At 34.8% G+C, this 27,944-nt stretch overlaps 2 protein-coding genes across 4 annotated transcripts in view; one reads left to right on the top strand and one right to left on the bottom strand.

Annotated features, from left to right (window-relative positions):
• LOC145663989 (uncharacterized) overlaps positions 1–7,453 on the top strand; it is a 154,363-nt gene extending 146,910 nt beyond the window's left edge. The window contains exon 3 of the transcript XR_014127308.1: positions 7,219–7,453. The gene's annotated coding sequence lies outside the window, so the exon portion shown is untranslated. The remainder of the gene's footprint in view (positions 1–7,218) is intronic.
• On the bottom strand, positions 16–27,944 carry LOC145663991 (uncharacterized). Of its 3 annotated transcripts, none has more exons than XM_081730268.1 (3): positions 26,514–27,944; positions 14,815–14,926; positions 16–1,128 (listed from the first exon to the last, which is right to left on the bottom strand). In XM_081730268.1, the coding sequence occupies exons 1-3, from the start codon at positions 26,561–26,563 to the stop codon at positions 1,123–1,125; spliced, it is 168 nt and encodes a 55-aa protein (XP_081586394.1). In that variant the 5' UTR covers positions 26,564–27,944; the 3' UTR covers positions 16–1,122. The 3 variants fall into 3 exon arrangements, 2 of the variants coding, with proteins under 2 accessions (XP_081586394.1, XP_081586393.1); XR_014127309.1 differs by having other exon boundaries at positions 17–1,128; positions 14,815–14,921; positions 26,514–27,906; XM_081730267.1 differs by lacking the exon at positions 14,815–14,926 and having other exon boundaries at positions 17–1,128; positions 26,514–27,904.

The raw sequence follows: 27,944 nt of genomic DNA, 5'->3' as shown, positions 1-27,944 counted from the left end.
TCAACAGAACAAAAAGAACAAAGCCGTTATTGTCATTAATTTTAATTCATAATCATCAATAACATTTATGATACAACTTTGACATATAATATTCTTGAATATAATACAATATATTTTATAACTTTGAATATAAATAGAAATATGTTTCTCCTATTCAAAATAATACTAACAAAAATATTAGATTTTATCCGGTACGAAATACTTTAGTATTATATTCTAAGATTTTTTTTTTTTATTTTGAACGGGCGATGGTTTATGGGACTGCAACATTTCTTGTTTGAAAATCGGGAAGAAGTTCGGAAAACACTTCAGGATCTATACCAGCAGGACAAAATGTCTGAGCAGTTCCTTCAGTCGCAACAGTTACACTATTGCTTTCCAAAGAAGCTTCATTTAACTTGTACGTTCCCAAAACTTCTTTTTGAATGTTTAGCGGTAACTCATCCAGTATTGACATATCTATACCTAAATCTTTGGTTCGATTTCCTCTTTGGTGTTTCCTAACATTTTTGTTGCGTTGACGACGGTGATGCGCATTGGTTAGCTGTATCATGTTGATCTGTCTTTCGAAATGCTTCTACATGGTTTTTAGGTCGAACTAACTCTGTCTTTAGAGTGTTTCTCATTTCAGCAACAATTCGGGAATTAATACATATTCTGTTACAACAACTACGTTCACAGTTTGGTACATTATCACCATAATTATCTTACAATTTTAGTTGAGATATCTCCATCTTGAACTCTATCAGCCACTAATTCAGTAATGTCTACAAAATTCTCTTCTAAACCAAGCTTTTCAACCTTGGAATTATATCGCTGAAGCAAATTCGATATATTACTTGACATATACCGGTAATCAGCCAAACCTTCTCCCAAAACAAGAACTAAATTTTGACATGATTTCATCGTTTCTGGTATAAGCATACATTATTTAATACCATATTCACGTGTCACATAGACGTAACTACTATATTCTTCTGCTTTATACCCAAGGGAACATTCCTTAGGTCTGGGTTCTTCAACATCTCTACCTGGGCATAAAAAAATCCATATCAATGTGAACTATAGTTCTTTCATGGTTAGTGGTGATATTAAAATCGGCCAGTTGTCCAAAATCTTCGTTCATTTCTGAAACGAGAGAGAAAAGAAAAGAAGCATTACTAAAGGAAAGGTATTGATATAATTTTACGTTAATTACATATGAATTATTAGTATAATTTATCATAATTGATACTCTTTACCAACCTTCTGCACTGTATTCCAAGATAAGTTCCTAATTTTAATAGCAACTTAGTTTAAAGTAAAATTCTACACATAATTCTTATCAATTCGCGTTTCTATTAGGCTTCTTCCCCTGGGAGAGTCGACAAATTGATTTATTTATGAAAACATGAACTATCCCTAATTGTAACTCTTACTCTGCACCATGAACAGCGCTCCTTTTAATGTTCAGTTTCCATTATATTTCGATCTAATAGAGCGACAAAGAAGTTGTCGATATCCAATTCTCTGTTCAGATATATTACAAATAGCTTAGAAAAGAGATCTATGTCCTATTTCAGTGACTTTATAAGCATATTAGTGGATCGAGCCTCTCTAGCTAATCCAAACATCTTGAAATTATTCTTAGATATTGGTGAGTATATTGAGACTCGTTGATTCAAAATTATATCCTCTAAGTATGATTTGTTTTGGTTCTTACCCTTTGAAACCCAACCATTTCCACCCTCCATTTCTCAGAATGGGGTTATGAGAACTGGTGATAAAGCTTAGACGCTTTGGTACTGGAGAACATTATATTATGAACGATGCAATAGTAGGAGACTGCTCTAACACATAAAGTGAAAATGACCTGGAGGAATCCATTATACCACACCTTTCTACCACTACGTTAAAGGACGTAGCATCTCTTAAGTTTGATGCAATTACGTACGATGGGGCAGCCCTTGTTCACATTCTTAAGCCAACAGCTACAAGTACGTTCCTTGAGTAGTCCTCAATGATATTTCAAGAACACATCAAACAAGACGCTAACAAGTATAATGTGCAACGAGTGGACAATCTATGGGACACTTATATCTAAGATATCTAGTATTCAGTCTCATACTAGAGAATCTCGAGATATTGGACAGAGATTCCAGGTACGGCCAAATGGATCATTGCCAAGGAACTGTCAAAACTTCCTTAAAAGTTCCGAAAATAAATCTGAACTATTTCCGTTCCTAGGAGAAGAAATAGTGACTTCGGGGTCCTTTTCAGACATTGAAGTAGTATCTACTCATGGTTCAGAAGTTATAACAAATCGCTCTTGTCTTCGCGAAAGTTCTCTTGAAGTTTGCAACCACGAAGAAGCCGATACCCGCATTATTTTGCATGTTCAGGATGCTGTACTTCATGGTAAACATGACATATGTATCAGAACAGCTGACGCCGATGTTGTGGTTTTGGCAACATCGTACTATTTCGAGTTGAAACGTCAAGGTCTTAAACGGTTGTTCATAAAGTTTGGAAGGGGAAAACATGCCAGATTCTTCTATGTCCATATTATTGCTGAACAACTTGGAGAACGAAAGCCAGTTGCACTTCACGGTTTCCACGCTTTCAGTGGCTACGACAGTGTTTCATTTTATTCCAGGAGTGGAAAAGCAACCATGTGGAAGCGATGGAATTCATTTTCTGAAGTACTGGAAGCATTTGAGTTTCTGTCGTTTCCTCAAGATACAATCACTGACAATGTATTTGATCTACTTCAACGATATACCGTGCTCTGCTACGCTCAGACGAGTGACGAGGCTCGAAAGCAACTATTTACTTGCTTCAATAGAACGATGTTCATCATTCCCCCAACAGCTGATGCTTTGAAGCAGCATATTTTAAGGGCTCTTTACCAAAGTGGTCACATATGGGGACAAGCCACAATGAACATCATTAACATTCCACCACTACAAGATTGGGGATGGATTTTGCTAGATGGGAAACCAACACCAAAATGGTCAACTCAACCGGTTTCTAAGGCAGTAAGAGAACTGACTAAGTACAGCCACAAGAAAGGAAGGCAGCAAAATGCTTGCAAGTGCAAAAAAGACTTGTGTACGCTTATGTGCAAAAATTGTGCAGGAGCTTGCTCTTCTAATAATAATATTTCAAAATAGTTTTCTACTAATATAAAGGTTGTACACCGTTCATTGTAACTGTAGACAAATCAGTGTATCATACGAGTAAACGAGCAAATATATTCTGCTAGTCTGATATTTTTGGGAAATTCATTTTCTTTAATTTGACTCGAGAAAGAAGTATTTATCGTAATTTCTTGAGAACATAATTACACGCTGGTGTGAAATTGAAGATCCCAAAGCACAACACCCTGTAATACATGAGTCGATAGCTCCCTTTATTTTGAAGATAGAGCAAAGATACTGACACCGTTGGAAAGGTTAGATTATGCTCTATCATGTTTACTTCTACGTGAATGTACAAATCTGATAGTTTCATAATTATTTGCCATTATAGCAATATTCAGTAACGAGTACAACTAAAATTTACTGATTAACAGTCGCTATATTTAAATTGGTGGCCGTACAAATAACATGTACTAAGTTTAAATTCTTCACTGTTTCATTATCTTTAATTTGACGCAAGAAGGAGATTTTAGAGTAGTTCTGTGAAGAGATGATATTATTTAAGTAAAAATCTGTGCCTTTGCGTGGACGCCATATTGATTTCCAAGATGGCGGCCAAACAAGCACGATTTTCGAATGCCTCCATATCTTAAAATGTTTCCCACGCCTTACCCTACAAGTTGCTGAGTTTCATAATTCTTTCACTAAATGCAGTTTTTAATGACTAAGCCGCGCTACTAATCATGTTGCCAACGATCGTATGCATATTCGATGTGGGTACAAGCTATTATTTTAATTCCATTGAAAAACTTTGTTCCTTGTTCTGTAGCGGTAAAACGCCCCTAAATATTCCAGAAACATTCTTGTTAGTTAATTCAACATGTAATTTAATCCAATCACTTTCTTACATTAAACTGCTTCTCTTGAGATGTTGTCGAAATGTTTCAATATTACTAGAGACACGAGTTTTTCGCAATGCGCGATAAAACGAAATACGTCAGAATCAAGTAATTTTCAGTTTCTTGACGTTTTATGATATTCTTTGTGTATTTTCATTGGTTTCCGTTGCGCGATAAAACGCGAAATTGGCAGTTTTGCGCGAAATTTTAAAAATACGTTTTCATTAATTTAAAAACGCTAGTTTTCCGCTGACGGAATGGTAGAACGTTACATGAACGGTGCATTTTGGGTGATTCGGACACCGCTATAGAGAACATGTTGCGCGTTAGCTATCACCATCGCAGCTGGATGGAGAGTTCCCAAGTGATGATTGTTTGAAGTTTGTTGTAAATGCACTTACGTATGTGTGGCTTCCAACAAGCAACGTCAATTGTGAGAAAATTTTTTCCAAGTATGGACTGGTGATAAGTGACAAACCTATAACAATGAAAGAGGAAAATGTGGAAACATGTAACATACTTATGTTTAATGCTTAAATGTAACTTGTGCCTATGTGTTTTCAGAAGACAGCAAAACTTTCCTATTCATAGTAAGTTTAGTTACTGATTTTCCTTTAGTTTGTTTTTTAAAAAAATAATAATTTTCTATAAGTGAAATTCACAATGTCAAGTGAAATATTCAGTGTATTTTGTTTTTAGGTAATTAATAGTTTATGTCTGTAGAGATCTATGAATAAAAGGAACAATTGTAAAAATGTCAGGGAATATCTTTCCCACAAGAGCTACAAAATACGAAACTTTATTTGGAAAATGCGACAAAACGCGAAATATGAAAAACGAAACTCTAAATTTTCATATTCTTAGTGCGAAAAACTCGTGCCCCTAAATATTACTTACCCCACAATTCCACTTTAAGCAAGCTATGTAGTTTTAATGGCAGTTATTTCCTTGCGTGTAACAACTCTTCAAAGAACCCATATACACTTACGCACATTCAACTCTACAAAAGATTTAGTAGTTTATATACCACTATCACTACAGTATTATTTACTTGAAAACAATGATTTTTTTAACCACTTGTTATATTGCTTTTATTTTTTCCAATCGTTTCTAGAAGAAAAGCACATCTTCCCAACAAAGGATTTCAAGAAATTTGTGTGGATAAATGTTACCAGATCAAATTCCAATACGTGGGTTGCCTTATAAGATGATATCACCAAATTTAAGCTTGTGCTGTGTAGAAGTTCAGAAATAAAGTGTTTAAAATTTGATTTGTTGTTGTAATTGAACATGTCCCAACAATGATCAAGATTCGGATCACAGAAGCCCAAATATCAAAGCTAAATAACATAAGGAATATAATGGGTTTCGCTACCTCTTTAGCCAAGATTTTCGAAATAAATAAATATATATATATATATATATATATATATATATAAGGAATACTCAAAATGTCAGTGAAATTAGGGACAAGTTTGGAAAACTCCATGTCAACATATAAAAATTACGATAAAGATGTCTTCCGCTAGGATTTACGCAGCACACTGCATCTGTAACAAACACTATGTAAGAATGATGAAAAAGAACATTAAAGAAGTATCAGGGAACATATAAGAGATGCAAGAGGTGATGAAACCCACACATCTTGGTTGTCTAAACATTTACAAGAAACATGGATGTCAATCTCACCGAGATGTGTACCCCTCTAATATTTGTACAACGGTTTTCGTCCCCCCCCCCCTTCCAATATTTCAAGTATCTTAGGTCAACTATGACCCGAAAGATGTTCGACTATGTAGCAGTTTGCTACGTTCACAAAACAGTTAGAAACTTTTGTGGTACTTTTTTCATATCCACTTTGTCTTTCAAATTATGAAAAAAGGCAGGCAGGTTTTGGCCCTATGAAGATGGAGTAAACTGAAAAATAACAAACTGTCTTTGTTTAAATAGCAATCAGCAATGCGAGTTTAATACCTTTTTTAAAAAATATATATATTATTTTTTTTTCTTTTTCTTTTTTTTTTTTTTAACTATACATTGTTGAGCTTCATTTACATTAGTTGTAGGCTAGTAAGCCTAAAACCTTTTCAAAACTTTATTGTTTCTGAGTATTCACTTCAAACTATCTTTTATCATTATTTAGTTCTTGACATACACTTGGTATCATTTAAATTGTAAAACAAGGTTGAATTTTAATGTTTCAATAAGCAAACAAACTATAAAATGTTCGTGTATGTTTTAATACCACAATAAAAAAAAAAAAAAAAAACTGTCAAAGGTGAAAATAAAACAAATATTTTTAGTTTTTGTTTGCTTTCTAAGTTAAAAAAAAAAAAAAAGCTTTAAAATGCAACACGAAGACTTTTTCTTTTATTTTCCGTGGAGGACCCCCGGATCACTGGCTTTCCTGGGGTTTTCCATATATCCCAATCCCTCTGGTATTCTTCACACACACACCCACCCACCCCAAGTTTATGTACTGCTGACAAGAAACAGATCCTCAAGTTGAGAAAATGGAAGTCCAACAACACGTAGAGAAACGTATTCAATTCATTCTTCAGTAGAACAATTAAACCAGAACTGAATTTAGACCGGAGAAATCTTGATCATCGTTGGGATAAATTAAATGACAACAAATCAAATTTTAAATCTGAACTTACACACAGCAGAAGTTTAAATTTGGTGATATCATTTTCTAAGGTGACCCACACACTGGAATATGATCTGGCAATATTGATCCACACAGACATTTTGAAATTCATATGATGTGTTCTGAAACGATTAGTAAAAAAGCAAAAGAATCAGTGTTAAAAATCAAATAAAGACACTATGTTAAAGCGAATAATACTATAGTGACAGTGTTACTGGTTTTTAAACATTAATTCTTTAGTACAGTTGAATGTGCAGAAGTGTATGTAAGTTTGTAGAAGAGTTATAACACGCAAGGAAAAATGAAATGAAATCTTTGAGTTTTACGTCCCACGTTATAACACGCAAGGAAATAACCATCTTAATAAACTACGTAGTTCCTTTAAAGTGGAGCTGTAGGATAAGATATTGAAATATTGTTTCGACGATGTCTCAGGAAAGGAGTTTACTTTAAGAATGTGATTGAATTCAATTACAGGTGCTGAATTAACTGACAAGAATGTTTCTTAAATACTGGGTGTTTTTTTTTTTTTTTTTTTCTTTCTTTACAGGACAAGGAGCATCATTTTTGAGTGGAACTAGAATGATCTGCGATCACAGTCGCAGAGATGACAGAAATATAACGGATATTGAATATTAAAAGGAGCGGCGTTCGTGTTGCAGGGTGAGAGTTATTTAGAAAATGCACTCTAGAGCTTACGTATATAATTATGAATCTACTTTAGTGTGGTAAATAATTACGCTGGCACATCCATAATTTTAAACATACAAAGCCAACAAACCACGGCATGAATTTTCAGATATTATATCAATTTTGTTCCTTTATATATATATATTCAAGTACGTATTATTTATTATCTTCAAACTGAACTACTCGCAACAATAGTAAAACTTGCCCCAGTTATGCCCCTTCCCTTTTTTCTTTCATTTGTCAGGTTGGTAACACTGTCTTTATATTTTAGCCAGTTGTACTAGATACATCACTGTTAACATCTTGTTATATGTTACTGCCTTCAACGTTACTTATTTTTTGTATATTATCAATGTTGCAAAACAATATAGGGTAGAAGGGGGGAATTGGGAGGTATGTTTTTTACAACCTTATTTTCCTCACAGGTTATAGGTGTAATTCTAGTTTTTAAGAACTGATTGTGTGTTGCAGGTTCTTCTGCACCTGCTATGGTAGTGGAAAGCTTTCTACATCTTTACTTTTATGTGCTGCAACATTTTTATTGTTGAAAATGAAATCTTTGAGTTTTACGTCCCACGATTATGCCGGTTAGGCTAAAGGAGACGGTGATTATGAGAAATGAATGAAGATGGTGGAATGAAGAAAGTGGGAGGAAACGGGAGAACCCCGAGAAAACCCACGCACACGGTGTTAGTCCACCACAAAGTTCACTTGGCGGGAGCAGGGTTTGAACCCGATTTTTATTGTAGTTAGTCTGATTGTGCAAAATGATCAAAACCATTGCCAGTGCACATAAACTCATGGGGGGTGATAGTGTGTAAGTGAAGAACAGTCTAGCTTTCATTTGGTGTATATAACTTGTATTCCACTTAAACACTAATACTTTTATGTGGTCTAGAAAAAAATACACCTTTGTTTACGTAAAAATAAGGAGTAACTTATTTCTAAATCTCAAAGATATTTGAATGCCTTTTTAAGGCTTTCAGTTATTGTTTATAGCATAGAATATTGTCCTGTGAACTTAATCCAAAATGTATCACATACGAAAAAATATATAAGCGGTGAAAACTTTGGCCTAAAACATTAAAAAAAGAAAAACCAAGAGAACAGGCCCTGATATTGAAACAAATATAGGAGAAGGTAATAAGACTAACGCTAAATAACTATAAATTATTAGAATGGAACATGTGTTGAACTCTGGATTAATAAACAGGTCCTATTTACAGCATCAGCACTATGGTATACACAACGGCCACTGGAAGCCTAAGTTGAATAAAATAGCTTAATAAGAACAATGCACTATGAAACAGAAGTGTACACCACAAAAGACCAAGATGTGACAATCGCTTAGAAGCAATTATTATATATGTAAATTATGTGCAATCAACTCGATATTAAAATCTGAGTTAGCTAAAACACTTTTTTTTTTTTAAATAAAAAGTAAACATTCTTACTTTGCGATCCAACCAGCTTCGATCGCAGATAACGGAAGGGCAACTTTTCTGGACAATAGACTCCGTTTCTTTCTGTCCTCGTGGCCCACACACAGGCTGAGCACTTAACAGTTAAAATTCTAGGAGAAACTGCTACAACATCCTTTTTTACATCGGAGACATTCAGAAACCCTTTTGCCTTTGTAAGCAAGGGTCATAAACTCAACCTAAAACGTTACAACGAATTTTTTTTTTCTCTCTCTCTCTGAAGAGAACAACGAAAACCGCCACCACAACAAACCAAGTTGCGAATTTCAAATTTTTTTGAAAGAAAAGAAAGACCTTTTTGTTTATAGATAGGTACACGCCCTAGCACCGAAAGAAGCTGTGGCAGTTGCAATACATTCGTCGAACATTACACACGACCTCTATACGCACACACACACAAACATCAATAAACTTTATTTATTTTTTTCTCAAGTGATTCTTAGTTAAAAACTATGTGCTAGTGCATCACCGTCGTGGTGCTTTGTTAGGAGCCGACCAGTTAACATTTCCTATTGATTAATATCGTACAAACACTGTACACTATATTATTAAAGATTTTTTTTTTTTTTTTTTTTTTTTTTAAAGAAAAAGTGTTATCAAAAGCAGAAGTGGTTTGTTGTTAGTGGCGGTGATCGAACTACCTATGCTTCCAGTTGGTAATTGGTTGCTGAATGCGTATGCTTCCAGTAAAAATAGAAAAGGCTGCACATATTTCGAATAGACAGCATAGTGGAAAGTGTCAGACAAATCCATAGGAGAAATGAAGCAAACATATCTACATGCCATGGAAGCCTCAGCATATGCTCTGTGAAGAGGCTAATGAGCGACCAGCCGAATATCCAGCCATGAGATGCACACGTCGGGGTCCGAAGCAAGAACTTCAACCATGGAACTGTGACGGAAGCACTGTCCAGATGGGAAGGAGCAAGACAAGTTAAGTACCAGTGATACATTTTAACAAGTTTAACGCAAGGAAAAGTACGTGCCTGGTAAGAAGCAGCAGTCATAAAAAGAAATGGCGACCAGTTGCGGTGAGAAGGTAGGAAATATAATTATTTTATTTCTTCCCCATTATGACTCAAGGTCGGACTATTTTGGCAGATGTCATCGATTCGATTTCTTTACTTCATTCCCCAATCGGGAGACTGATGGTATTGTTTGATTCTCCGTTCCCATATGGAATGAACAATTAGCGTGCCTTAATTTTCATCCAATACCCACAAATCCAGTTGTATGTCAGTGATCCATTTTATTTTATCGATTTACTTTATTTTATTTTATATTATTGAAGAAATAATACATTTTATTGCATAACATTTTGAGTTCTCAACTCCTCATCATATACTAAGACATTCTGTTATATAATTGATGAAAAAAGGTCAGAATAAGAAGCATATTTGTATCGAGTCCTAATATTTAGAATAATATTCATGTCTGTGGAAATGCAAATTTGGGAGTTGCATTTTGAATAAAATATAAATTCAATTTTATTAGTTATTCGATGATAATTGTCTGGATAGGCACTTCGTACACGGAAACGAATTGTAGTTGAACATCTGTAAAGGTTTTTGTAAAAGCAAGAGTTTCGACCTATCGGTAGAGTAGATAATTCACACAAAAGTTAGGATAATTCACCAATAAGTATCTAATCAAGTAACACGTTGCGCAGACAGACTCTCATTACTAAACACAAAAAGTTAATTGATTCAAAGTAATGTCCAATTGATGTCCCAACTAATTTGTATCAATATTGTATGTGTAATTTATCGCTTGTTTATATGGTAATTAACATTAATATTTCTTTGGTATTTTTTTTAGATAAAAATACTAATATGAATGTTTATATGTATGGATATTTAGTTATATATATGAATATTAAGATCCACAAGTGCACTTCTATCCTATTTTATCTTTCTTATAATTTCAAGTTTCCATTCACATTTGCTAGCAAGTCTTGACTTTAAAGTAAATCAAAATTATCCATTCATCACTTCTCTACAGTCTTTTCATTTTTCTATTCTATTTTTTGTAATTCTTCCCTAATAATAATATCTGGAGGTGATAAACAAACTTGAATTCAAGTAACAACAATCTGTTTGCCACTGTTTAGTTATAATCAGAGAAATTAAAATCTCATTCACTGTTAGAAATGATTCAAAAACATATATGATAGCAATTCAGATCAATTGTATTTTTTTGGTCTTAAGCGGAAATTAATTTTTTTAAATAAAAGCTGTTAATCAGAAGTATGAAACGATTCAGGAAATCACATAACTGTATGCTGAGGTAACAGATTAAATGCCTTTTTAACGTTCTCAAGTGGAATCCCTCTGATTCCATAAAAATTATTCAGATATTGCCATGAATACTTTGAAAATCAAACAATGGTATTGATTCCTGTTTGTTTTTCTTCTGTTATTTAACTTCCTTTATTTATTGTTGACTACTCTAAATTCTTATTCCATTCACTAGTTACTACCTTTCATTTCTTTTCTTTTTTTAATTAATTAAAATGTTATTGCTGTTACCAAATTTCTGTGTAACTCTTGTTATTTAAGCAAAGTAGATTTAAATTCCTTACCCCTGCTAGACATGGTAAAACTTTTTTTTTCTTTCTTGACATTACCAGTAATTTGGGAGATGCCTGAACTGGCCACCACAATACTAATTAATTTGATTTATTTCGAATTTCCCATTATTTCTTTTATTTCAATAAAACAAAAATCTATTGCAGCATTCGGCAATTGAATTTTTATTCAAAAATTCATTGCTTCTCCAAGTGGTAGTCAGTACAGTCTGTCCCATAAAAACTACATTAGCGAGAAAATTTTCTTTCAGCTTTGCAGCGTGTGACCGTTCTGTGGAGGTCGCGTAAAACAGATTTTATTTATTTTCTTTAAATTCTAATTAGATGCGCAACTACTTTTTCCTAGCGCCCTGGTTATACCGTTTCGAGGAAAAAGTAAGACGCCGATATCTGTATATCATTAATAGTATTACCTTTAAATTTCTTTTACAACGTTTCGGGAATCGCTATTGAACATTAGACTTGGAGACCTGGAGTTCGAGCCCCGTGGCCTTGACTTCAGCTTTCCATGATTTAGCTTACTATCGACCAGTGCCATTTTCGGAAACAAACTATCAAAAGCCCAACCATTTTAGGCAAATTTAAATTTACATATTAATTTATTCAGATCTGGCGAACCCGAGCATAATGCATGTTATTAAGATAATTATCCCATGCTAATATTCAGGAATCGAAGTCAAATACACATACCTAATAAATTTGACCAGACCCAGCCTTTACAAAGATAGCACAGCATTTAAATGAATTCTAAGAAAAAAGTGTTCATTTAAGATATTCCACAAATTTACCCTCACATAATGCGTCCAATTACCCCGTGGGGGAAACTGGGAGGTACAAATTTTAACTGCCTTACAGTGAGGATTCAAGATTGCTGCTCTTCACAGCAGTAAAAAATCAGAACGAAAACATTAACAGATGAGAATTTATTGTGACTCAAACCAAAACATATACCCAGGCTTTCCAATGCTAATGAAAAAAAATATATAGGAAATCACGACGAAAAAATATAGGAAGTTTCGTGAAGCTGTGAAAAAGGAGCTTCTCAATTATCTAAGAGGCAGAAATGAAAAAAAAAAAAAAAAAATCACACGGAACTTACATCAATTGTTATATAAACATACATTCTACTCTAAATATAACTAAATGGATAATTATCTTGTAAAATTTTATACGAGTTTCTTAGTGTTTTCGTACTATCTCACCAGTAGTAAGAAACGATCCTAAGGAAAGTGTAAAAAGGAGTTGTAAAAGCCAAAAGTTGTAAAAATCAATACAAAATTCATACAAAAAAAAAAAAAAAAAAAAAAAAAAAACGCAAAACACATGATACAAAGAGTTGGATTGTTAAGCATCAAAATACACAATTGCACAAAGAACTTAGTGCATCTCAGGGAAATATATACAACAGTAAAAGTGTCAGTTACACTCATTTTTTTCAGTGACTGAAATAAGCTTATTTGTCATCTTCCGTTTCTCTTGGTCCTGCTCGTCTTGAATTTTCTGTATTTTTTGTTCCATTTTGTAGGTGTATGAATACTTTTTGCGCTAACTGAATATTGTTTGGTGTAATTATCTTTAGACAATAAGCAGAAAGTCTCCATTCAACCACCCTACTATGGAGACAAAAGGCCCTTCACCCACCCACACCTTATTTCCTTATGTTATTTTCGCAAGTGGAAGTAGCAATGCCACAAAAATATAGGAGGTTTCGTTAAAATATAGGAAATATAGGAGCATTGGAAAGCCTGATATACCACAAACCTGAAACTCGGTTTCAAATATGTCACTTCTCAATCAAATAAGTTTATTATTATTATTATTACACTCTCTCAAAATTCATCTAAGCTTTTTTTTTTTTTTAATCAACATCTACCCCCCCCAAAATTTGGGTGTAATCAAATTCCATAAAAATATACTGAAATGTAAAATATAAATTTTTAAAAAGTTTTTCGGCCAATTCTCCCCTTCAATCCTATATTTTAAAAATGTGTAAACTTGCCAATATTTGTATTTTTTTCTTCGATTATATAAGTAATAATTTTAGCATCATACTGCCTGTCGCCCTCTTCAGAGCTTTACAAACAACGGGTTCGGAATTTAAAGAATGTGTATTTACCTTCTGTAATAGATTAACTTTTTTTTTTTTTTTTTTAATTTTATTTTTTTAATGCTGCTTGTATCTTGAAGAAAAATTTTGCCACAATTGAGTAAAAACACATCCTATATTTACCAGTTGTTACTCCTTAAATTTCAAACACGCCTTTTTTACTGAGTTTACTACATTTGCAATCAACCGCGAAGCTCCAGAGTAGACAGGATAAACTGGACTTTCCCAAAAAAAATTTGAAGAAAATATCATAAAACTTATTATCTGAATTGCATTCCTTCCGTATGACATTTAGTAATTCCGTGTAACGTGGAATCCGTATCATGTGTGTTCCAATCAAGATATACGCAGTACAATGCACGCACATAGAAATAACACAATTAGTGAAAAAGAACTTCTTGCAGTCTCGAGATAGCACCCGAAAAGATTTTTGTCAACCTATGAAGTGCTGACAGCTACAGATCTCCCGAAACCACACTGGAATATACTTCGTGTACATAAGGGTAGTTATATATACATTATATATAAGTGCTTTCTTTCACTTTTACAAACGCTATTCTAAGAAATATCTGTTTAACTTTTTTTTTACTGTAATTATTAAAAGTAATTTCCATTAAATTATTTCATTTATCGGCAGAACAATAGATATATTCAAATTCACTAGCTTCTATATATTTCAATCCTGTTACCTCCTTCAAATACCTTTATTCATTAAAACTCAGAATACACTTTAATCATAATGTCGTAATTTTCCAATGCACTAAATACCATCAACTTCTATTACTTATTTACACGTAACTCACTTGACATTATCCTTAATCCATGTCCTATATTCCAATCTCAAATTGTATATCCCAATTTCAATAAACAACAACAATCTACCTAGCAACACACTTCTTTTTCTTTTTAGTAAGTATATTACAAATTTGAAACATTTCTCGCCCCCAACTAATATTCTTAAACTTAACAATATCTGTGACGAATTCCTTTTATTCGTGAGTAATAGTAATATTGGTCACCTCTGTGACCTTCCTCTGCACAAATTCTGGTTTTGCATTATTTGAATTGTTAAATTGCTGTTGTTGGAAGTTGTTGATCGTCATGGGATACAGAGGTATTTACTTTTGTGGTATGTATTTTACAGCGTCTATCAGTTAACTATTCTGAGATATCTACTTGAGTATTATCTTTAAACTATTTTACACAAAATGCCTCACTATACAATTTATTATAGTGCAAAATTATTGAAGCAAATATATTTCTATGTAAGAACGTTCTTACCTCACATCGCAAGTTTTGATGCTTCACTTCGACAGTTTCAGCGTACTCTGCCACTTTCTTCAATACCATCTTAAAATTGCTAAACTGGATGCTTCTTTCCCGTGGAACTACCCTAGAAAAAGTGATAAAACTTTAATCCTCTTAAACTGAAGAAACAATAGTTTTCTTTTATGGAAACTCGTGTTTTGTACTGTTAATAATGGTTATCCGCCTTATCTTCTTTAATTCTTAACCCACAAAATTAAAATAATGATAATAATAATCGCTTTCGACACTTCAACAAAACAAGTTTGGTTAAATGTCAATCTGAGTTCGAAATCTTTGTCCATCTTGTGCGTAGATATTGAAATAAATTCCTGGATAACTATATATCCACTCTTACATTGGTTGTAGGAAGAAATATTCACTTGTGTGTGAAGCCACCCGTCCATGAAATTATTTTATTATTATATTCTACAGAAGAATCCACTATGATGGTAACCTAGCTAGTTTTTACGCTGCTGTTATCTTTTTACTATGAATAAGTTTTTTTTTTCTTTCTTTCTTTTAAAAACTGCTAGTTACTGATTTCCGTACCCCTTATATTAATAGTTAATTTTATTACCAGATTTGTATTTTCCTGAAATTGAAGATAAGTTCGAGCCACTACTTTTTTCTAGAATAATTCCATAGGAAAGCAGAAAGCCAACAATACTACCAATTTAGCAATTTAAAGAAGTTACTGAAGAAAGTAGCAGAGTACAATGAAACTGACAAAATGAATCAACAAAATTTGAGATACACGGTAAGAACGTTTGTATTTTAAGTGTCCTATAACATCTATCAGCAAATATCTTACGTGTCTGTGTATTTGAGGAATATGAAAAGCCAATGCCGAAGTTACCATTTTATGTGTCTTCCTCACGACTTTCTAACCATTTAAACCCTTCTGGTCATGCTCTGAACAAAAGAATGATGTAGGTATTGTATCTGTACCATGAAACGAACTCTGTATAACAGCTTTCTTGTCAATTTCCCTCCCCCGCCCCCCCCCCTCAGTGTTTATTAAAAATATACCATAAGTTCTCTATACGATTAAAACCTGGTAAACTTGGTGAGTTATCAGTACGGTTGCCTGTTTTAAACAACTTTTTTTTTTTTTTTTTTTTTTTTAAATAAATAAATTTAAAAGCAAAAATACCTCAAATCGTGTGATCTTCATGGTGAAACTTCCACGTTATCTGAAATTATCTAGAAGATTTTTTTCTCACACATTATAAAACCAAGAAACATGAATGCCAGTAATTTATTGAAAGCAGTAGTTGTTTCTGTATATGTATATGCAGTGTTCGAAGTGGGAAAAAAAGCAGAGGCGGGTATGTTTTACTATGATTTTGACTCAACACCTGTTATTTATATATTGTCTTGATCACTGAAAAACCGGAGACGATATGTCCTCATTACTGAAAAACCAGAGGCGATATGGCACACCACCGCATATCGTCTCACTTCGATCACTGTTTATATGTATGAATGGTCCAGAGCCAGAGTAAACTCAAATGATTTCGTATTTTTATTCACTTCTTTTATGCTATTGATATGCAAATTAAATTAAGCTGCTATATTTGTGATTCAGTAAATTAAATCGTTTGTACTCTGTAGTCCTTTGAAATTGTTCATTTGTTTTAATAATGTGTATAACTCTGCACAGTGATTTCACTTGTGCAAGTGTGTATGTTTTTGTCCTTTTGAAGCGACTCTTTAAAATATTCCGATCAGTACAACGTATTCCTATCAGGTGTCCTCCGAAGATGAGTTGGTAGACTCGTCGCCTCTGTAATCAGGGGGTCCGCAGATTGAGTCTTGTAGAGGACAATACTCTCGGATTCAAACCAAGTTGTGGTTCGAATCCCACGTTAAGCTGAACATTCCGTTCTTCATAACACCGCTGATGCATAAAAACATTAAGGCTACACAAACTTGAATTTTTATCCATATGTAATCTATTTAAATAATAATAATAATAATAATAATAATAATAATAATAATAATAATAATAATAATAATAATAATAGTAAACTAGTTTGAACAAAACTGGAATAAAATATGGTTTTTGCCAAGTCTGCTCATCTGTTTTCGAATTACTCATTTCATGAAAATACAATGTGTACAAGCCTGGACTGACGACATAAAGCATTATCTCGATAGTAAAAGGAATTTAAATTTGACTCCATAAGGTAATCTGGAAATCTAGGAATATGAATCTAGGAATGTTATGTCTGTGTGCTTCAAGCTATCAACAGAAGTAAAACAAATTTATTTTCTACCAATATGAAGCATCAGCACAACGTAAAGCTTTTTAAACACTTCTTTGTCCTAGAAACGTGATCTTTCACTTTCTCTTTTAATCATTTCAGTTTTAAACCAGGGCCAATTTCTACAAGGATACATTTCATTTAATCGGGAAAGACTACCTGATCCCAAACTTTTTCGTCCATCCACCACACAGTTGTACAAAGTGACACTTTGCAGCCGTACTATTCCCTCTGTAGGACCCTGTGAGCTTAGTGTTCTTATGAGGCATTTTTGTTCTGAATTCTAAAGGAAGGGAGACTAAATACAAAGTTCAGTAGCTTAATTTATTACCAAGTCATTTTCCGATTCCTAACATTACCTAGACGTGAACTCTAAATTGTTTCTTCAGTTAATGCTTTAGTTTTTTTTTTTTTTTTTTTTTTTATTACTCTTTGGAGATACTCCTTATTTTACCAACCTTCAAGGCTTATAGAGAACTTACAGCATATTGTGAACAATAAAGCAAGTTACACCTGGTTTTATTTGAGTTTAACGTCTCATGATTATGCCCATTAGGCTAAGGGAGACAATGATTAAAGCAAGTGAATGATAATGGAAGAACTGGCGGAATGAAAATGTGGGAGGAAAGGGAGTTCCCCGCGAAAACCCACAAGCACGATGTTGTCCACCACAAACACTTGGCCGGGATCGAACTAGGAACCCCACGCACTAGAGGTAAGAACTCTACCATTGAACCACCGTGCCCCTCCCCCCTCACACCTGGTTTTAGAACAAAACATAATGGGAACAATTGTAGTCTTGTTCAAAAGATCCTCAACACCCATCTAGCTTTAGAAGGCCATAAGCTGGTAACCGCACGTATGAAATTCTAATACTCTGGCTCTAAATAAATATCGGGATTGCCCAATGAAAATCAACTCCCAAATGTAGGCAAGTACAGGGTTTGCAAAGAGAAATGGATGACTAATTTTTTTAACAACACTGTACATAATTCGAATAGAAACTGACACATTTTGTTCTATTGTTTACAACTTTCCCAGAAGAACTGGTGCAGTCTAGAGCAATTTATCTACTGTTTACAACTTTTCCAAAACTTATGCAGTCTAGAGGAATTTACACAAATATTAACATTGAAATTTTACGAGAAAGAAGAAAAAACTATAGTTCTAATATACAAAGATATTATTTATTTATTTGTTTATATGCATAGTTCCATATACAGCACGTTGACCATTTTTTACTGAAACATGTAACAACAATTTCCAAAAAGGAATAGAATATCTACAATAACATTAACAAATATTTACACATATAACATATATAGAATTTGCTTTTAAGATATGGCACGCGAAATTAGAATAAGTAACGCAAAGGTAGAAAAAAAATCAACATTAGCCTATGTGCTGCACTAAGTTTCTATTACCGGTATAGTGCAACGTTCATTTCGCAATATCAAGAAATTCGACGCAGAATTTGAGAAAACCTGAAACTCTGAAAATGTAAAACTACAGTCTTTAACTTCTTGTCATTGTAAATTGTCTGCTTCTGTCATCACACTAAAAAAATGGTGGGCATTCTTTTCACGATAGGTAGATCTTCAGTGCACAATAAAATCAAACTATTCATTTTAGAAGCTAGCATGAGGTGTTTCACTTTAAAAGAACTGCACATCCATACACTAATGAACTGAGATACATTAATGACCCAAAAAAACATTATGACCATCATTTATGTAATATTCTGCCCGATGACAGAACTTTCTTTGTCTTTCTGCGATGAGCATTTGTAAGTCAAAAATTTTCTGCAGGAACTCTGCAAAAATTTTCTGCAGAAGAAACACTTGTGATTATTGAAAATACACTTTACGCGACGTAAAAAACAGTTCAAACTATATTTATGCAAGTCGTCCGTGCATTTAAGAAGACACCTACACACAGCAGGCAAGTTTTTATACTTTTCTGTTGCCTTTTTTATTTCCTGGCAATTTTTCTGCGATCACATCGCAGATCGCGACATGTTCTGCTATGGGCATATCCTGTAGCCATTAATTTAGATCAGAAAAGAGGAAAGGCTGAGAATAGGGCAGCCAAAGTTAAGAAAATTTACTGGTAGAGTATTATAACACAAAGAAACATGCATTAATAAAACATACACCGATCGAAGCACTAAATACATTAAAAACTATACGAAGGGAAAAATTCCAACCTACACCTCCTCGTGGGAGAAAGAGGGTAACGTCTTAGGCGGCTAACGTGAGGGGAGACGACTGACTCCCGGGATAAGGAGTCAATATGTACCAGTTGCTAAAGGAATCCTCGGAGGGCGGATGAGTAGGTGGAGGTCAGGGCACCTTCTTGTCTTTAGGAGGGGAAATTGTTCTAAAAGGCAGATGAACCACAAAGTGGTCAACGGCATGGAGATGTGCAAAGGAAATGAGAATACTACCATAATATTTTTTTCCCAGGAAGACGAAGGAGAATAAACATAATGATGTTTTTTGCTGAGGTAAAATAGTCCCCCGTTCGGATCTCCGGGTGAGGACTACTCCGTAAAGTATCATCAGAGGAGAAAATAATAACTTTCATTTCAGCATGAGAACCTGGAACAACTTTACGACAACATTTTGTACAACTTTACGACAAGCGGGAAAACTTGAAAATTTTAAAACGGAAATGGATAAATGTAAAGTAAACATAGTTACATTGAGTGAAAATTAGATGGTCAGGAAAAGATGAGATAATATCGGGAAACTGCACAATATTCTATTCGGATGACGTTAAGGCCGAGAAAGGTGTCGCAATATCAATAAGGAACGAAGCAGCAAGAAGTGTAACCAAAGTGAAATGCTGCAGTGATCGCTTGATGTTTTTAAAACAAAGTGCAAAACCAATGAATATTGCGATAATATAAGTGTATATCCCAACAACCGACCATGATGACAATGGAAGTTGAAGTAATACGTGATGAGATCAGTGACATGTTGCATCAGGAGGGAAGAGGTAAGGTCACGCAATGGGAGACTTCAACAGCGTAGAGGAAGAAGGAGCCGTGAATAAGGTAGTGGAACCATTTAAATTAGGTAGAAGAAACGAACGGGACCAAGTATTTATCGACTTCTGTATGCAACATGATAAGGTGGTGACGAGCACGTGGTTTAAGGAAAGAAAGACCAAGCTGTAGACGTGGAAAAGTTCAGGAGATAAAAAAACGCTACCAAATCGATTACATTCTTGTCAAGCAACGTTTTCAGAAATATTGTACGAGGCGTGAAGACACTACCAGGAGCGGACATTGATTCAGATCACAATCTCTAGTGGCAGAAGTGCAAACCTAGTTAAAGTCAATGAAGAAAAATGGGAGGAGAAATCGAAAGTGGAACTCAGAGCAACTAAGAAGGATGGATAATGATGTGAAAGAAGAGATTGAAGAAAAATTATTTTGGAATGGGCGATATGACAGGCAATGCAGAAAATACAGTTGAGGAAAAGTTACACAGATTCTACTCGATACACCCCACAATAACATTGGCAGGATGGAAAGAGCATCGAGAAAACTATGGATACCTGAAGCGATGCTTAAGAAGATGGAACGCAGAAGAGCGAAAAACCACGAACATCAAAGAATACATAACGCTGAATAATGAATTGAGAAAAGAGACGAACAAAGCAAGAAAACATGGAACAGATGTGTAAAGAAACAATGGAACTTCAACGGCGCGGCAGATATGATCTAATGAATGAGAAAGCACACGAATTAGGAGAAGAAGCTAACAAAAGTATAAGCGCATTTGCAATCGAAGAACAACAACGTCATGTAGGCATTGACCATCAAAGAATCCTTAGAATTTGGGAGGAATACATAAAAGATCTGTATGATCAGAAGAACCGCCCCAAAGTCATTGCGAGCGAAACAGAGGAATAGGTAGATGATTAAAAAAAAAAAAAAAAAAAAAAAAAGGAGGGGGCTAGTATATTGAAAACTGAAATAGTACAACCCATCCAAGACATGCGAAAAAGGGACACTGGAGATGACGACATACCAGCAAATTTCCTCAAGGGATTAGGAGACACGGCAATGCACGTACCGACTTCACTTATTAACAAGATCTACCTGAGTGGAGAATGGCCAAAAGATTTTCTTGATGTTACAATGATGGCATTACCCAAGGAAAAGGAAGCAAAGAAGTACAAAGATCATAGAACCATTGGCCTTATTTCCCCACTGGAAAGATTATTACGCGCATACTAAACAGGCGGCTGGAAGTAAGATAAAAGAGATGTTGGAGTAACATCAATTCGGATTCCGGAAAGGAAAAGTGACCAGAGATGCTATTGGCTTCATGCGAATTATATCAGAACGATTTCTTCACATAAAGGAAGAGTTGTGTTCGAGCTTCATCGTCTGGCAAACAGCTTTCGACCGGGTCAATTGGACGAAACTTCTGAAAATACTGGTCAATTGGGGTCAACTGAAGAGATCAACGACTCATTTGAAATCTGTACATAGGACGAGTGAAGTTGCGCTTGAATGAAGGAGAAACTAATAGTGTGAAGATTGGAAGAGGAGTCAGACAAGAATGTAGTACGTTCCTCCAATTATTCAACTTTACAGTAAATGTTTAATGAAGGAAGCATTAATGGGAACTGGAGATTTCATTAACAAGATCGGGTATGTAGATGATACGGTTATTATAGCTAGAAGCGAAGAAGGACTACAGGAGATGATTGACAAAATAGTTAACACTGGGAAACTATATGAAATGGAAATAACATCGAAAGTCATGAGAATATCCCGTGGAACGATGCCCTTACGGGTCAGAGTAGAAGAACGAGAACTTGAGGAAGTCGTCAATTTTCAAGTATCAGGGAAGTATTTTGACGAGAGACGCTTACTGAACCAAAGAGATCAGGTCAAGAACTGCCATACCCAAAGAAGCATTGAACAAGGAAAGATTACTCTTAACTAGCATGCTTAAGGGTGGACTAAGACGTTGGTCAAGTCCTATGCATGGAGTATTGGACTGTACCCGGTCTAGAATAGTGATTCCCAACCTTTTTCAACTTGCGGCACACTACGGATGTAACTTGGATTCTCGCGGCACACTTATATAGATATTATTATTTGTAAATATAAAAAACAGTGGTATCTTTTCTTTGATTACTGATCTTCGCACAGAGAAGAAAGCTCGATCACTGTTTCTTTTTTTCCGTAGTAAATCACTATGCTTATTTTTCATTCTAATTTAAAAACAGAAAACAATTGCAATTAAATATTGGACTCGGGTTTTTAAAAATACGCTTTCTTTTTCGAAAACTGTATTCAACCTTTTAGTACAAAGGAAGATCACTAAATAACGAACGAACAAACAAATCTCTTATACTTTTAAAACACAAATGTAAGTAATTTATCGAAAGAATCGAATGATATTTTAAATTTTCAAGTTACGAAATTGTCTTCAACAATAAAGAAGCAATAATGGTCATAACAATAACAAATACTTTTTTCAACATCAGAAATGTACAGAAAAGTAACACGGCATGAAACTTAAAATTGTAGATTCATAGTAGCGTGCAATACAAATATACATTTTCCCCTACGTTTTACAATTTGATTGCAATAATTTTGTTTCGATTTCCTCGCGGCACACCAGCGGGCCATTCACGGCACACCGGTTGGGAAACGCTGGTCTAGAAACTTGGACATTACGAAAGTTGGAGAAGGAATATTTAAAGAACTTCGAAATGTGGTGTGGAAAACGGATAGGAGAGAAGAGAACGCTTTTAGCCAGCATCTTTCGTGGAAAGGCCAATTGGATTGGACTCATCATGCAAAGAAACGGTCTTCTTCATACCGCCAAAGAGGGAAAGTTGAAACGAAAGTGAGGAGTAGGAAGAAGAAGAAGAACACAACTAATCGATGATTTGGAAGTTGTTGATGATGATGATGATTATGAATAATAATAATAATAATAATAATAATAATAATAATAATAATAATAATAATAATAATAATAATAATAATTTGGTCAGTGTTTTTTTTTTTTTTTTTTTTTTTTTTTTTTTTTTTTTTTTTTTTTTTTTTTATCAATATACGTGGAATACATCCAAAGTTATAATAAAAATTTACAGAAAGAAACGGTGTTGCGTAAAGGATGTAATTCAAGCGTACGACATATCTGTAAGGTAAGAGCGAAGCACAAATTAAAAACAAATGAACACCGCGTACGATGGAATCCCTCATAAAGAAAGAACATTGTGCACGGTATTTACTCATTTCTCTTCGAAACTGTTAGTTACCTTGAACTATGCAAAGCGCAAACCACTACTGAAAGGCTGCGTAAAACTCAGTAACTGCAATGAATACATAAAAACTACGTAGTAAGAATAGTGTTAAAAAGTTTGATCATAGCCAGAAAACATATGAAATCAAGCATAGAACGTGGATCGAAAAAAAAAAGATTAAATAAAAAAGATAAGTGCGAAGAAAACAAGAGATAGCATTGCACGGTGAAGCAACAAAACCGTACCAAACGTAAACTTTGTTTTATAAGTAAAACTGACTAACAATCACCAGCACAAAAACTTGGGTGCCCTAACCTTCAGCACTACTTGTCTTTAATCACTGCAGCTCTTGCACTCCCAATAGTTCACAAAGCGAATTCACTTATACCAGCATCTTTACTTTTACTAACAAAAAGAAGGCAGACTTTGGTAAGTGAACTTCGGAGCCATTTTTTGCGAGATGGTAGTGCACAATTAAAGAATTAATAGTATAAACTGGGAGAGCGCAATGGCCAAAAATAACGGAGAAAAACCTCTTAAAAGTTTTCTACTCGCCGCATATATCATACGACATCTCAAAATTTATCAACTGACGGCGTAGCAGAGAGGAAAATCAGCGACTCATGTGCAAAGGGTCCCGGGTTCGATTCCCGTTCGAGTCGATTTTTTTTTTTTTTTTTCTTCAACCAATGAAGTAGCCATTTATCACTATAAGTAAAATATTAATTCACCATATGTTTATAATGAATAAAACAATAGAAATTTTCAAATCACTTGTAAAATCCTACAATGTTTCATGTTAACTAGCAAACAAAATGTAATCTATTTCGTAAATATACTGATATCACGAGTTACATTATGGTCACGACAGTCGTTGTGTAATAAATGTTCTTGACGTTTCGTGTCTACATCTACTGACAGTGTGCGAATTACAAAGGAGTTGAGGGGGAAGTTCCCTTTGCTAATACTGGATGTTGTTATAACCAAAGGAGATTACCCCCTCACTCCCCGTGTAATTCGCACACTGTCTACAGATGTAGACACGAAGCGTCAAGAACATTTTTTACACAACGACTATGGTAACAATAATATTTACGGACCCTCCCGAAATTTCGACTTTTGTGTAAATTTAGCCTAATTTTAGGAATTTTAATATAATATACCCTCATATTGAGTTTGGACACCCCCGGAATAAATTCCTGCCTACGCTACTGCCCTAATGGCTACATGGTTATCGTGCACGTCTTTGACATTGAAGACCCGGATTCGATTTCCTACGGGGGGACGCGGTGGCTCAGTGGTAGAGCGTTCACCCCTGGTGCTTGGGGTTTCGGGTTCGATCTCAGCTCCCGCCAAGTGAACCTTGTGGTGGACAAACACCGTGTACGTGGGTTTTTTCGGGGTTCTCCCGTTTCCCCCCACTTTCTTCATTCCACCATTTCATTCATCACTCATCATCACCGTCTTCTTTAGCCTAACCGGCATAACCGTGGGACGTAAAACTTAAAGATTTCATTTTTTTTCGATTTCCTACCGGAGCTCTGTGGTTCAGATCCCACGTTGAGCTGTGTGCCTACGTCTCATATAGCCTCGCTCCTGAAAAGGACGCTAAATCTCAATCCAACTAACCAACCAATGAAAGAGTATCACATAAACACTTAATTTATATAGGTCACATTGATCAAAGCCCAGAAGACGCACCACCTTCTCCCTTCCCTGAATTGTAACAGTGCAATTCATGCTTCAAGTGCCCATACAGCACAGACTTGTGCGCGTTTAAGATACATAATACTTTTTTTTAACTATAACTAACGGTTATGCTGTCCTGAAATATCAGGTGTATGAATGACTTGCGGGATTGTCGTTAGTTCTTACATGGACATTTTGTTTACCTTGGCATTACTTGTATTTAAGAGTTGTATGTGTCAGCTTTAGAATATACTATAAGTCATTCAATAGGGATAGCAAAAACGTCACTCGCGGGAAGTTTTATTTCATGCTTGTGGAAGCATACAACATGCTCGATCAGTAAGCATGGTGATGATTTCAGTGTTCAAGACAAAAAAACAAGAAAAGCCTTCGAAAATCGAAGACGTTGAATTCCACACCTTGCTGAACGAAGATTTATCGCAAACGCAAAAACAGTTTGCAGAAACAATACAAGTTAACCAAGCAACTGTTTTTACGAGGTAACCAAGAAATGGATGATGCAAGGGGTCCAGAAGAACGTAAAAAACACAATATTTACAGGAGAAATGGCTACAATTTCGGTAATTTCTGTTGACATTAGGTTAATTTAGGTTAGTTATGTTAGTGTAGGGGTCCAGCATAATTTGCCAAAAGATGATAGAATTTCGCTTATTTCTAAGAATATTACGTTAGCCTAGGTTAGGTTAGATTAGATTAGATTTGGTTAGGTTATGTTAGGTCTAAGTACTTGCATAATCCATTTCCCCTGTAAATTTTGGGTTATGTTTAGCAGAAGGGGTCCAGAAGAACGTAAAAAACAAAATTTATAGGAGGTATTTGCATCATCCATTTCTCCTGTAAATTTTGTGATTTTACGTTCTTCTGGACCCTTTCTGCTAAACATTAGCCATAACTTTCAACCAAAGTGCAACGTCGCCTATAAAAGAAACAATTAATGAATTTACGGAGAGTCGATTTCGTCAAAAAGACCTGGTGGCTATACGTAATGAATTCTTACCGATTACAAAGCTTCAAAAAGGAATTCAAATTCGTGTATAGGTAAGTTTCCTATAGGCATTTCATTTAATTGAATCGTTCAATGAACCGATTCATAAAAACCGTTCCTGCCCTTGAACTAAAAAATGTTGGAAATAATAGTAGAATCATTACATTTCATAGTTCAAGGGGAGGAACCGGTTCTTTATGAATCGGTTCATTAAACGATTCAATTAAATGAAATGCCTATAGGAAACTCTTGCCCGTGTATAAAATAAGGTACTAAGGACTAATCAATACAAAATACTAGATGGAATTTTCTTTTGGCAGCCCTATTCTCAATCTGACCCTTACAAATTACCATTTCGTAAGCTCGTTTTACTTAGAATCAGCTACCTTAGCTTAGATTACAATATATTTCTTTACATAGTAACCTACCTGGCAATGGAAAATCTCCGCCTACTTTGACATCCCCTATCAATTACCATTCCTTACTTCTAACAAAATCAAAGAATTTTAACAGAATATCTTCTCCTTGGCTTAGTGCTTCTCTTTTGAACATATAGTGGGCCAAATAGTTTATTAGTTCCTTTTGTCTATTGTACGTAGGTAATAATTCTTTCACGCTACTCCATGTATTTTCAATGCTGTAAGTTACATCTCCTGTCTCACTATTAACAAAGCTCACATTGTGATTCATTGTCAGGTACGAATATCCTGTACGAGAGATTTTCTTACATTCACTCACAATAGACGTTCCTGGTTCAATCCAATTTTCTATCAAAGATATCAGCGTCTCCTCTTTTGTGTCCGGTACAGGGATCAAAAATGATTTTCCAGATTCTCTTTCCACACCTCCAAACACCCACTGTCCCCGACAAGATTTACTCTCATCTATCTCCACTGTCTTCCCTTTCCCTCCAATTCTCCTACTATTGCTAAAAATGTATTCTACTATAGCATTCTGCACAAATCGCTTCCATTCAACCAATGTTGGACCACTAATGTTGTATTCTTCGTGAATCCTCTGTGCACTTGTTCCTCTCAATATTTCGAACGTGACAAGTAACACCTCCGGGATTGATAAGTGACTTTTAGAAAACCACGATTTCGCTCTAATACTCAACTTTTTGCCGCACCTTTTCACAACCCGCTTTCCGTTTTTTAATTCTCTCGTCCGCTTGCCACAAAACCATTGAAATCCATCGATACACTCAGGTCTTCTTATTAGTTTCATCTCACTGTTACATTTTTCACATGTTATCCGCTGCTTGAGTAGACCGATGTCCATACAAAACTTTATGTACTCTTTACTTGAGCATAAGAACAACATAAAAGGAATGTTGGGAATTCCTTCTTGACCTACATATTTTTCTTTCAAAAAACTTGGGACATTCAATCCTTGCACTAGTTTTTGTTGATACCTTTGCACTATCATTGACAAGTTTTCCATGATTTTTGCGCGCCAGTGCTCAGTGTCGGCAAACTTTTTCCATCTTCAAGTATCAGACACTGAATATTTCCCTGACCTTTCTTGATTCTAGGATGTTTTCCTTGAATAGATCATTAAGTTTTACACATGTTTAAAAGTAAAATCGTACAAGGAGTCCTGAGGTCACACTATGCCTACGGTTTCAGGGAAGGATTTTTTACTCTTCGCAAGTGCTCATAAAATTTCCCTCTGCTGACACAAAAGTTCCCATTTTCTTATCAAATTTTACCCAGTTTGTTGAATATCCCATTTCTATGAAAGATTTTTAACAAAAATACACAAATACACCCAGCCAACAATGGGTGCAAATTATCCTACTTTGAACACACACGCAAATACACAAACTATTACTAATGTATTGGTTTATTTCTGAAGAA

This window comes from Thermobia domestica, chromosome 11 (genome assembly GCF_964235325.1).
Source record: "Thermobia domestica chromosome 11, izTheDome1.hap1.1, whole genome shotgun sequence".
Taxonomy (NCBI): domain Eukaryota; kingdom Metazoa; phylum Arthropoda; class Insecta; order Zygentoma; family Lepismatidae; genus Thermobia; species Thermobia domestica.
This window is presented reverse-complemented; position numbering and strand designations above follow the sequence as displayed.